Source organism: Periplaneta americana, chromosome 16 (genome assembly GCF_040183065.1).
Source record: "Periplaneta americana isolate PAMFEO1 chromosome 16, P.americana_PAMFEO1_priV1, whole genome shotgun sequence".
Taxonomy (NCBI): Eukaryota; Metazoa; Arthropoda; class Insecta; order Blattodea; family Blattidae; genus Periplaneta; species Periplaneta americana.
Window position 1 is genome coordinate 41,176,141 of NC_091132.1, and position 13,604 is coordinate 41,189,744.

The 13,604-nt window shown below is 33.9% G+C and overlaps 1 protein-coding gene across 1 annotated transcript in view; it reads left to right on the forward strand.

Moving 5' to 3' along the window:
* The window catches only part of AcCoAS (acetyl coenzyme A synthase), an 82,133-nt gene that overhangs the window by 59,740 nt on the left and 8,789 nt on the right, over positions 1–13,604 (forward strand). Inside the window, exons 2-6 of the mRNA XM_069815390.1 lie at positions 5,344–5,539; positions 10,437–10,563; positions 11,483–11,634; positions 12,183–12,298; positions 12,648–12,840. Of these exons, the coding sequence (XP_069671491.1) occupies positions 5,344–5,539; positions 10,437–10,563; positions 11,483–11,634; positions 12,183–12,298; positions 12,648–12,840 (784 nt within the window). The remainder of the gene's footprint in view (positions 1–5,343; positions 5,540–10,436; positions 10,564–11,482; positions 11,635–12,182; positions 12,299–12,647; positions 12,841–13,604) is intronic.

Here is a 13,604-nt window from a genome sequence, read left to right on the forward strand (position 1 = left end):
TCAATGGCTTTCCCAAAACACACTACGAAATGATTTATATAAAATAATAATTTTTTCAAAGCAAAAACGAGCAAAATTGTATTAAACTTTTTTGTTTGAAATATCTCAAAGTATAACCCCCCGAAATTAATGACATTACTTACCGTTCAGCCTGTATAGTATGTTTCTATACAGAAGAAATCGTCCCGGCAAGAGTTTTAAGCCGATCGGATTGGCAGATTTCTTCGTATAAAAACTTATTATTGGTCAGTGGCGTAGCATGAAATTTTGAGCAGGGGAAGCTAATTCAAGTTGTCTTTCATGCAATATGAGAAAAGTATTACAAAAATATAGTCTTAAAATAAATAGTAGTCAATGTCAAGTCAGCAGTCGAAGATTGGTTGGAACCTCGTAAGTAACACCAATAAGGCATGACCTCAAATGGTACGTAATAAAATATGATTTCACGGTTTACACATATCTCTAACAAATAGACACGTATACGTATAACATTAGCTCACTCCCTGTCATAGTTAGAGGAATCACAATATTAACGGTCAATAGATACATTACGTAAATATGCGTCTGTCTTTTGGTTGTGTCCTTCATTGACAGCAAGTAAGTCGGTCATTTGTTTTTTAGATGACACTTTTGTTCGTAAGTCAGTCTTGATAATAGAATTGTCCTAAAATATTAAAGTAAATTGGTGTCAGAAACTGTTATTTCACTCATTATAATTTATATAAGCCACAATGCACACTAACACTTCAAGTGACGAAAAGGGATAACTCGGAAACTACAGGTTATTTTCAATGTCAAAGCTAGCTTCTTGCTAGCCTTGCGACCAGGATAGTTTAGTTAGAAAGGGATGGAAAATCTGCGGGGTGTGTTACACAGAAGAATGAGTGTAAGAAACCGGTCTGCTTGGAAGCTGGTGTGTGCAGGCTTCTTGTTTACTGCTGCATCACAAATCATCCTGAGCTGCCGCTTCACAATATTTAACGCGTAAATATAAATGCTATTAAAATTAATAAATAATTTTGTCCATAGACTGCAGGTTTATTATGAAATTATTATTAACTGGGGAAGCTGAGCTTTTTAGCTTACATTGACGCTACGCCACTGTTATTGGTCGTTTTATACTCGTGATTTATTACGAACACGCCAGCTCATGAAACGTACAATTTTACGCGTTGTTTGTTCACTTTGCGCGTACTACTGTCGTGATCTTGATTTATAACAGTCCTGTCTTACAACACGTCAGCTGACAACAATAATGCGGCATGACGGTGTAGTTTTTCCCTTCATGCAAGAGACGTATGTGTGTTTAATTTGTTGTCTACTGAAATATTTTTGGTCTAATATATACTCTGCCCAAATACTGTTTAGGGCCTACAGTGTCGTGATTATGTTGAGATGTTTCTGTCTTCTTGCATAAAATAAATTTTCGACATACAGTTTTGTTTTTTACGTAGAACAATGTCTTTGTATTCGGCACGGTATGTCGTCAACAGCTCGGTAACAATGTCCAAAATAAGTGCTACATTACAGTAAAATCGCTTACAGATAAACATAGCGAAACGAAAAGTATACGACCGTGTAGACAAAGGAGTCCCGCAACCGTAAACATTTGCACGAAACCTGTCGGATTCTCAAGTCTGACGAGAACATGTCTCAAAAACTGCGTTCCGGCGGCCATTTTATGCGCGCAACTCCATGAAATCTGAACCACCCTGGACGTTTGAGATGTCGATCGATCGAGCACGACATGATCGACTGAATAAGTTATCCAAATTGGACCCTAAACTTAAAAAAAAAAAATAGTCGTCAAAATTTGAAAGTAAGCTTACTTCGAATTCTAAGCGTTGAGGGAATGAAAAGTAGAGACGAGCACAACAGAAGAAAGTACATACGAAGACGAATCAAATAAGTCTAAGACCATCACTGTGGAGTACAAGAGACGGCAGAGACAGAGCAAGAGATTGGCGGCGCGCGCGAACTCCACGAACTCCTGTAGAACGAGGAGACGTGTCACCGCAGTCGTCTACATCGGTTCAAACAGTGAATCCGAGTACTGTCAGTCTCTAAGCATACTCTGTACTGTGCTAAACCATTCACTCATTCATTCAATAAACGAATCAAATTCAAAACATTTCTTTCGGCACTAGAGAGCCGCTACTGTTTTTGTTAGTTCTTCATCCGATACCTTGTAAGTAGTGTTGTGGGATTTAATAATCGAGTCGATTAAAATTAATCGGTTGTAGTTGATATTATTATTTTGTTAATACATACTCATACTAAAAATTCCGACAATATTTCTCTCTCGGAAATTGCTTACTTAAAAGCACAATAGTAGTTATCTTCTAACTGTAAACCAGGTAGTGTAGGGAAAATCTTTGTACAAACACTCCAGAAAGAGATGGAGATATGAGGACAGTGACCTAGTCTACTTCTATGGAAAGTTGAAACACAATACGAGACCCTTATTAAGTTTTATGGTTTTCCAAGAAAACTTCCACCTTGTCAGCTCATCTTCCTAGCATACAAAATAGATACTTTTCTGGGATTCGTACCCCTCATCCCTTATAAAATAGCCACGTCTACACTGTGTGCAAGTGAGAGCGTAAAACTACCTTTTCTCTTTCTAACATCTGGTAATTCGATTACAATAGGGGCCAGTCTTCTGTTTCGACCGCTGTACTTTTGCAGTTTCTGCACTGAGTTTGTATATGAAGGTTGTGTGTTTAGTTTGATAAAGTTGTGGCTTGTGAAAAGTGTAAACTCCATTATGTCGTATGATAATTTGAGAGGTAAACTCGGTGAAACGCTTGGATTTAAATTGAACGATCGTGGAGAAGTGCTTAACAGAAAAAAAGGTTTTTTCGTGTTTAAACATTGTTACTAAACGTAGAGCGGCACTTAATTCGGAGCATGTGAATCATGGATGAAGCAGTATTAACTAGGTGAATCTTTATACTTTTTGTTATTTATGTTTGTCTCAAAAATTCCCGGAGAAATTGATACAATAAATTATAAGCCTCATAATAAATATGTTAATAAGTAATTAAAATAGTTGTTTTGTAATATAACGATACAATACATAGATATACAACATTTAATACTTACGCTTATCATCGAACACAAGTTAAATTTAACAATAATTGTGTATTACAGTATATTAAATCATTTTTTTCAACTCTATCAAAACTCGATTAATCGATAGATTAAATTCACATAGTTAATCGATTAAATATTTTGATCGATCAACAGCACTATTTGTAAGTATTGGCAATTTTTCTGTTTTCTCCCCACTCTCTTATTTTAAGTTACTCTTTAATGAAGAGTTTTCCGTCATCACTAAGATTGTTTTCCTTGTAAGCCGAGTGTCGTTCCGTGATGCTTCTCCTTAGCGCCTCTCTTGTAGTTTCTGATATACCAAGATCTCTTGAGCAGGGAACGGATTATCTGATCCTTCTTTAGCAAGCTCATCAACTTTTCATTGTTGCGATTCCATAGTGTCCCTGCTTTTACAGAATTCTGGCAAGAACACGAAAGCAAGTCGACATGTAAGTGACTTCGCTTCTAATATTCACACGCGCAGACAATAATTTGAACTATGCTTCGTCTTAAGATAAAGTTATAAAGCCACCGGGAAAATTATTTATTATTGAATTTCCAAAATTTACAAATAACCCTATTGCATCCAAGTATGTTAGGGCTGTAGTTAAAATGGTAAGCATAAATGCTTAATATACAACAATTCAAATATGTTTGATATAAAACTTCAGTTCACCATTTATTTGAGATTGTCATGGATTAAAACGTTTGAGAAAAGAACACGCATAACATTTAGTTCCGAGAATTAATAGAATACGGATGTATGGAAAACAAAACAAGGATCTCTTGCGAAACGTTATGGCGAAGACAAAACAAAAATACAGATTTACCTTTTTTCAGTTTATTTATTTAACGGCGCTGTATCAGATACTAGGTTATTTAACGTCGATGGAATTGATGATAGCGAGATAGCATTTTGGCGAGATGAAACTGAGGATCCGCCACTGACATCGGAGAAAACCTCGGGAAAAAATCCATCCAGGTATTCAGCTCAAGCGGGAATCGAATCCATGCCTGGGTGTACTCAGGATCAGCAGGCAAACTCGTCTATTGGCTGAGCTACGTCCAATTTTTTTTACAGTTGCAGTCATGCTAGAAATAAGGTTTTTATATCAAAAGAGTTGCATTCATACTGGCAATCAAAATTCGCAAAAAAACAAAAACGCATTTTGTAAAAAATGTCAGTTGTGGTGTTTTTACAATAAACGATTCAAATGATATGTCAATTTCATTAAACTATGGTATTTACTTAACTTTAACTCTTGCTTTCTCCGGCTTTAATAAATGGCGCTTGGCCCATTATGTATGTATGTATGTATGTATGTATGTATGTATGTATGTATGTATGTATTCACACTGCAATGAGTATATACCCAGTGGCAGTGGTAACTAATTACACTCAAAGACAATAATAAACACAATTAATAAAACTAATAATTAATACTAACAATAATTAATAATAATAATAATAATAATAATAATAATAACAACAGGGAACATCCTAAATTAAATGAAGCACGATCGGTTAAAATAACATTTAAAGTAAATCTAATTTGTACCTTAAACCTATGTTCGAACTAAAACCCACGAGTATGATATGTTCATATCTGCACAAGTATCTTTCAACACTACACTCATTTCGCTGTCAACTCACTCACTGCACTGGAACTACGACACATTTCACTGATTTTATCCTGATTTCACTAACACTTCAAAAAACATTTCACTGTTCAAATACTTTGCACTGCCACTATAAACTATAAAGCTTCACTGACAGGAACACGTTTCACTTACTCAACACACTTCACTGACACAACATAATTCTTCACTGATAGAACACTTCAATAACAAAATATCAATTACACCCTTTAAATACTGTGTATAATTATCGTCTATTAGTAAAGTCCTTAAGCCTACTTTTAAATACATATTTGGTTGTTGGTAAAGCCTTTAATAAGTCTGCAGGTAAAGCATTCCAGTCCCTGATAGTACGATTGAGAAAAGAAAACTTTCCAGTGTCCGTCCTCTGTCTTCTTTCCCTCAGTTTATAAGAGTGGTCGTTCCTTGAAGAGTAATTTGGCGGCTGCAACCTATTTTTTATTTCTCTCCAGGCAGGCTCACCTCTGTATGTTATGGCTCTGAACCCTTCAATTAAGTTTTCCAATAAAATTATCAGAACCGGTAGTGAATTTCTACATGAAGGAAATATACATACGTTAAATGTCGCATACTATTTTCTGATTTCAGGGAAGGAAATGATCCTGATGACTACAGCAGACTAACCTACAGAAAACTTCTAGAGGAGGTGTGCAGGTTTGCAAATGTTCTCAAGTCCAGAGGAGTTACGAAAGGGGATCGGGTAGCTATTTACATGCCCATGATCCTCGAAGTGGTTATTACAATGCTTGCCTGTGCTCGGATTGGAGCCGTCCATTCTATTGTGGTAAGTAATAATATGTTATCTTAATATATAAAATTGAATGTGGGTATGTATGTATGTATGTATGTATGTATGTATGTATGTATGTATGTATGTATGTATGTATGTATGTATGTATGTTCTCTATACAAATCTACATGCTTTGACCGATATGTGCCAAAGTTTTCACATTTAACCTTCATAACCAGGAGAAGAACATAGGCTACATTAAAATTGTGCAAATGGAAGTTAAATTAATTAAAATTAATAATAATAAAAATAAATACGATCGAACATTCATATGTAATACTAAAATGCAATCTTCTATAGTCAATTGTTTTTTATTATTGTCTGTTGTATTCAACATTGACTTCCACGAGGCCTTGGAAATTTTAATACGAAATTAAATTACATTGTTGTTGTTATAGATCATGAAGGCTAAAACTAGATAATTCATGCAATAACTATCTTTGCGCAGTCCAGGACCGTATTATGAATTCCTCGATGCAGTTTTGTAGATAGTGAGCAAACTGTTTTATACAACTGAATTCTAGAATTCTTTGAAACTACAAGGTTTGCTACCAATATTGAATAAGCAATAGTACTATTGCGAAATATTGACCCACCAAAATTGTGCACGAATAAGAATTGGTGTGAAAAACTCACACGAAACATAAGAGAATTGGCAATATTAACTGCAAAATTAAAACGGAGATGTTTTTATTCCACGTATTGCTAGGATACTTATTCAATTTTAAGCAACTGCAATTTCAATGCCACTAATGGCCATATTAAAATGAAGCTCAAGGACAGTCGCTCAAAAATTGCAGACATTAACTTAAAAACTGCGTGTTTTTCACATCCTCAACTATATTTTATACAAAGAAGAGAGAAAAAAAGATTTTACATATATCAATAAGCAATTCAATCATACTTTTGTTATGTTGCTAATGTACGTAGTATGTGAATGTACATAATCCCACTGAAAATAACATTGTATTAATTCTCAAAATATTGTTGTTCACGTCCGAAAATGTGTTGCTGCGAAATTATATCTGTATAATCACGTTGCAAATTTAGTATGTTAAGCGTTGTGGAAATAAAAATCTCTTAATTTCTAAAATAGCAGTAGGCCTATACGTTTCTCAGAATATTAGTCTTTACGTTAAAAAATGACTTATTGCGAGTTTATATTGTATCTGCATTCCGTGTATAAAATTAGAATTAATATAATATGTTCTGAATTTAAGAGATATAGTTTCAAGTTTTATTAAAAAAACTGGGTATGATATGTGGGTGTACAGCGGTCAAGAGGTAAAAAAAATCTTCCAATATAAATTAAATTATATATGTATATATTGATTCGATGCTGAAACTGATCAGAAAGAGGAGAAGGAATTATATTTTCGTTGGGTTTTACTTTGTTTATAGTTTGATTTTTCTTTTACTTTATTTGTATTTCTGGCGGTGTGGAAGAGAAGGCCTAATGGCCTTAACTACACCAGAATAAATAAATAAATAAAAACAAATAAATAAATAAAAACACATAAATAAATAAATATAAAACAACAGTTTAACGTCAGGCACATGATGAAATGTTTTCTTTTCGGTGCCTGATTTACAACTGTTTTAAATTAAGTTAACGCTGGCAGGCATTTGGCTAAGGAGTTAAGTAAAGATTCATCTTTATGGGCGAGGAAAGCTTAGTAAAGACACTTCGTTTTGGTTGTGTATAGTTATGTTTCCGAGATTTCCGAAAATATAATAACCAGTTTAATTAAAAATAGAAGCAGAAAGGAAAACTCGGGCAACGCCGGGTGCTTTCAGCTAGTTTCTAATAAAATAATTAGTTTTAAAATATGTTTTTTCTTCCATAAGATCTTATAATATTTGCTTCATGTGGTATTCGTGTATAGTTTTGTAACACAGAGTTTCATACAGTAATAGTGACGGTCGGTGATAATTTGACTGCTAGCTACAAATATAATAATAATAATAATAATAATAATAATAATAGTAATAATAATAATAATAATATTTTAATAATAAAAATTCATGTGTTTATTTTATTTTCTGCGTGTACATCAATTGCGCGCGAAAGGATTAAAAACAACCAATTGCCGCGAACCCCTCTGATGTAAAGACATCAATTGCGCGCATATCTTCTCTCTATAAACACATCATTTGCGTGCACGAAATAGTGAAATTGATAAATGGCGGTACTTGGTTTAACCATTCTCACCCCCGGAGATGTAGATGCTTTTGTTGAAAATGTGATTAGTACCCAACCAGTAAAAAGTATGACAAATTCATTACGAGTATTTAGTAACTAACTTCATAGCACCAAAATCATTAATTCCTCCCAAGATTTGGGCTTCGCATACTGTTACTTTTAACAGAAATGCATGCGAGATGTTTCATAAGGCTTTCTCGCTTCATTTTAACTGTACATATCCTTATATTTATGACTTTATTGTCTTTCAAACACAAACAAGCATGTAAATTGAAATGAATGACAGAGATAATGTTCCTAGAATGAATCCCAAATATTAAGAAACGTGAATAGTATATTGAAGAGCTCGTTAATAAAATAATATAATCAAGAAAACATTAGTAGAATCGCTTTTGTAAAGGGCGTTTGATATTTTATGACAACAAATAAATGTGCAGTTAAAGAGTTATGTACAGCTTACAGCAGTAACATTTTTGGAAATATTCAACATTTTTTCCCTCCATTAGTGTATTTTGTACAACAATGAAAATTACTTGGGCTATGTGTAAAACACTGTCCTGCTATATGAAAAAATATTTTTACGAATTAAAAAAAATATTTATTTATTTATTTATTTATTTATTTATTTATTTATTTTTTATTTATTTATTCCCCCCCCCCCCCAAATTCAGAACATTGGCAGTTCACTGTGCAGTGATAAAGCGTTTTCCTCATAACTCATAAACTTGTTAACTTTTTCACGTTCTCTCTCTTTTATTTCATTGCTGAAACTCACGTTTACAATATCATGCTCCTTCAACTACATTCCTTAATATTTTTTTTTTGTGTTAGAAGAAAATACTGATATTTAACAATTTTTTAAAATGAATTTATTTTTTATCAGACTAACTATCAAAGGTAGAGAAGTGATTTTTCATCATATTGTAGACATGACATGCATAAATACACACAAAAAATTTTATCACAGAATGTTGGATAGTTTTTGAGTTATGTGGGAAACGCTTCATCACTACACAGTGAAATGAATTTTGGAAAAAAAAAAATGGAAATATTTATTTTAATCGTAAAAATATTTCTTTTCATATAGCAGAAGGACAGTGTTTTACACATACTAATTTTCATTATTGTACATACAGTAATGGAGGAAAAAATGTTGAATATTTCCAAAATTCCACTGCTTTAAGCTGTACAGTACCTAATCTCTTAATGGTATGAGCGTTTTCAATTCCTTGATGAGTACCAAGTTAATGGTACGATTATTTTAATTTAATGACGAGTACCAAATTAATGACACTATTAATAACATTTTAGCACCATATCTGTTATTCAGAGAGTCTAAGTATTTATAAAATGAGAGGGGACTCAAATGGGAAGGGAAATGCTGCGATAAAGATTACCGTGCGTAATTGATGCACTGAAATCGGGTAGAAATATTTCGTGCGCGCAACTGATGATTCCCCGATTTTTCATGCTCTTTTATTTTTTCACTTAGCTACGCAAAATCTGTAACACTGTCATTTGATCACTAGTAGTCTCCTCAAAAATCACACGGAAAACAGAAAAACACATTTTTCTCGTCGCAACAACATAGAGTAGTCATTTGTTCTTGTTATACACTTCGAGGTTAAATGTTCGTCAAGTATCAACTTTGGCACTTTGTTGTTTGTACACACTGTTCAATTGTGGCATGGCTTGTCTGCGTCACTTTCACTTTATCCTCATAATATAATGTAAAAATTGAGACTTCAGGAGAGCGCCTATCGCATTCATCATGTTGAAGGTCACGCACTGACTTCTGTGAAAGTGTCAAGACTGCGTATTTGGCGAGCTATTCTCATTCCCCTCCTATGCCATAAGATGCGCTCATAAGCCAGTCTTCAGCCGCGTCTATGGCTCAAGTGCTAACGAGCTGGTCTTCCATCCGTGTGCGATCCCCGACCAGGTCGTGATGGAATTTGTGGTGAGCAAAGCTGACGTTGCAGAGGATCTTTCTCGGGGTAATCCCGTTTCCCTCTGTCATTCCACCAACACTCTCCACTTACCTCTCGTTTCTATATCAGCTGCGATACTAAAAATAATCTGGGGTGAAATCTTGGGGGTAGTACTGATTTACGATGCTGATATATGAAGGACTTGGGGCTTCAGAGATCCTGGGGCTTATCAGGCTACTCGTCGGCTAAGGAGCAATGATATGTTGCGGGTTGCAGACAGACAAGAGAGCCTCTGTCGACTGAGCCTCCGCTTGGTCTTGGGTTTGATTCCAACTTGGGCTGATACCTTGTTGGATTTTTTCCTAGATTTTTCCCAACCACAAGGCTTATGCCTCGCCTCACCTCACCTCATCTCGCCGCAAAAAAAAAAAAAAAATAACTATTGACTTGTTTCTTAAAGCTTCATGCTGATGAAAAAATCTGTGGAATACAATAAATGAAATAAAATAAAAATGTAAATGAAATTACTCTGTGTTAAAATACTACTGCTTCTGACCTGCAAACATGTCTGGGCTGGTAGCAATAAAAATTGCCCTATTTTTTCGAAGAGATTATGTTTCTGTTAGTTACTTTATTCCATCATTAAACAATAACTATAATTTTGCTGTTACAGATACCGTTGTTTGACCACATCGTCATAAAATATTAAATATCTATAAAATCTATGAATGACCACTTACAGTCTTTTTCTCATTAGTTTGCAGGATTTTCTTCTGATTCGTTAGCTGAAAGAATGTTGGATTCAAAATGCAAAGTTCTAGTCACAACAGATGGCGTGTGGAGAGGATCAAAGATGCTTTGTCTGAAGGAACTCTGTGATGCAGGTAGTATATCAATACATTCATTCATATTTAATCAGTTTATATAAGATCCTCGTCACTTACTCGGTAATTTTCAATTTTCTTCAAAGACTTAATGAGAAACAAACACAGCACAAAAATTGGCACTTCTTCTGAAATAAACCTTATCCATGCTGTCATATTGCAAAGACTCTTTTATTTCCATGTCAAACCTATTGTTCTGTAGTGATGTTGCAAGATGCACCATACTTTATTAAACAAAATCTTATATGTCTTTTAATCTTTATTTGTACAGTAGAACCTCTATTATCCGTGGTAATGAGGGGGTGGGCTGAATGGTTAATCGAAAAAATCGGATAATCCATGCCATGAAATATTTTCGTAAATTTAGTGAATAATACATTTTGGTAAATTCTTCTATCGCCTTGTATTTAACATGCTAGATAGTGGATCACAGTTCACCAATGAAAGTCTCATTGTCAACGACTGATTTTGAAGGGCAGGAAAACTCCTTGTAATGGCTGCCTGTGGAAAGTGAAGATCTCATGTTATAGATTTACATACTTTATACACTCCAAACTCGTATTCTGATGCGAGATGAACCACAGTTTCTCTTTCCCCAAACCACTCAATTATTTATACTTTTTTCCCCCGATACTTAGCACAACAATTTTTTTTTTGACACCCATAAAAGACATTTTATACAGAAGTTATACAGTACCACAATTCGAACAGTAGACTATAATGTGTAAGTGTAATAACACTCTCTAGAAAAAATAACGTGCTAATACAATGTACAGTACTTTATATATTTCTGCAGAAAAAAAGCGAGAGAAAGACAGACGGATAATCCACCAATCGGTTAATAGGATGACAGATAATCGGGGTTCTACTGTACTGAAAGAATATAAACAGTATCCTCACTAAAATTGATTGATTACAGCTATGGACCGTTGCAAGAAGCTTGGTCATGAAGTGGAATCTTGTATAGTTGTTCGACATTTACCACGCCTGAGTGCTTCACAAAACAGGAATGGAACCAGCGAAGAAAATGGTGACACATCTCCAGAGAAACGAACGGCATTTGACAACAAGGTTAGTAGTCAACATAATTCCGCAATAAATAAGCAGCAAATGTATATAATATTTAACGAAAAATTTAAATAAAATGGACCCAAAAATAGTTTAATAAATAAAAACCATAATTCTAATAAAATGAATGGAAATACATTTTGTCAAACATTCAGTCAACCGATAAATGTTTCTGATTTTAAGTTTGTTTTAGGAAATTGTGTTTAAAAGTGAAATTACAGGTTCATGGTACGTAAAATTTGACGAGCTCATAAGAAAGTTTTAAATTGTTCACTGAGTAATAATTTTCATGAGAAATTTAAATGGTTTAAAAAAATCTGCTGAATACATGTCTAGGCCTATATTAAGAGATTTTGTAATGGTCATACATTTCTTTAGTTTTTTCTCTTGCTATTGTTTCACTTTATAGCACTTTCAATAGTTAAAACATGATTAAAGTTTCAAACTTTCAAACTTCATAGTGTTAAAATAAATGAATATTTAAAAAGTACTGGTAATATATCTTAAATACGCTATATGGCATTTCAAAATCGTTTGCTTCTTTATTTTAGATTCCATGGACGGAAGACAGAGATTTCTGGTGGCATGAGGAGATGGAAGATGCATCTTCGTCGTGCTATCCTGTGTGGGTTGGGGCTGAAGATCCTCTTTTCATGCTCTACACGAGGTATTCTTGATTATTTTACATAATAATCGTTAATGAATGAGAATTATACATATTTTTAGAACTAGTGTTGCGTAATTGGAATTGATTGGAAAGAGAAGAAATTGTTCTAAATCTATATAAAACACAGAATTCACATAATATTATGTAATGTATGTATTTATTGACGTTCCAATATCCTGTTATGATCTGAAGGACAAAATAAATTGAATTGTTTTTATACAGTTAACCAAAACATGTTGATAAAAGATCATGTTTACATAAACACTTTTTTTATCTAAGTACTGTATTTGTTTTGACGGCTTTTATTCCCTTCTAATGTATTAATATTTATGTTGTGTGATTGTTTTAGCGGATCTACAGGCAAGCCAAAAGGAGTTCTTCACACAACGGGCGGATACCTGTTATATGCAGCTACAACATTTAAATATGTGTTTGACTATCGACCTGGAGATGTGTACTGGTGCACTGCAGATGTTGGATGGATTACTGGTCATACATATGTTGTATACGGACCTCTTGCTAATGGAGCAACTTCAGTATTAGTAAGTTGTGTGCTGTTATTTTCTTTTTATAAATAACATGTATTAAATTAGACGCATACACCAGTTATAGTACGAAAATACAAATACATACAATACCGTACATAAAACCTCTTTTTAAAAAGTCTGTGGGGGATTGATTATTTTTCTTACATGCGAGCTTCTTTTAAAAGGATGTTTTCACTTAATGTATGCAAGGAGGAGCTGAAATTATAAATTAGAATACCCTCAGATCTTTTAATTACATGTTGTTGTTGTTGTTGTTGTTGTTGTTGTTGTTGTTTTCTAATGTCAGGCGTTTGACAATAAAGTCATTTGACCTCTTGCACTCCAATATTTTTCAAAGATATTATCATGGTCAGCCACTGAAGCACAGATTTTGAGGTGTTCCGAATCCATTTCTTGGTTTGAGTTGCAAAATGGGCAGTTAGGGGACCGATATATTCCAATTCTATGGAGGTGTTTGGCCAAACAATCATGGCCTGTTGCCAATCTAAATGCAGCTACAGACGATTTTAGTGGTACCGGTAAATCGGGAATTAACTGTGGATTAATTACATTATATTATATTTACTACAGATTAAATTTACATTATAAAACACATATTAACAAAATGCTTTCATTATTCATCTTGATTACACAACTTTTAACACTATATTACTTCGGAGAACATATTATATGTCTTTTACGTATATAAAAGTTTTATATTACCTTGTTAACATGTTTCGGCCTGCTATTGGCCGTCATCAGAACTGGTTATTGCTGGT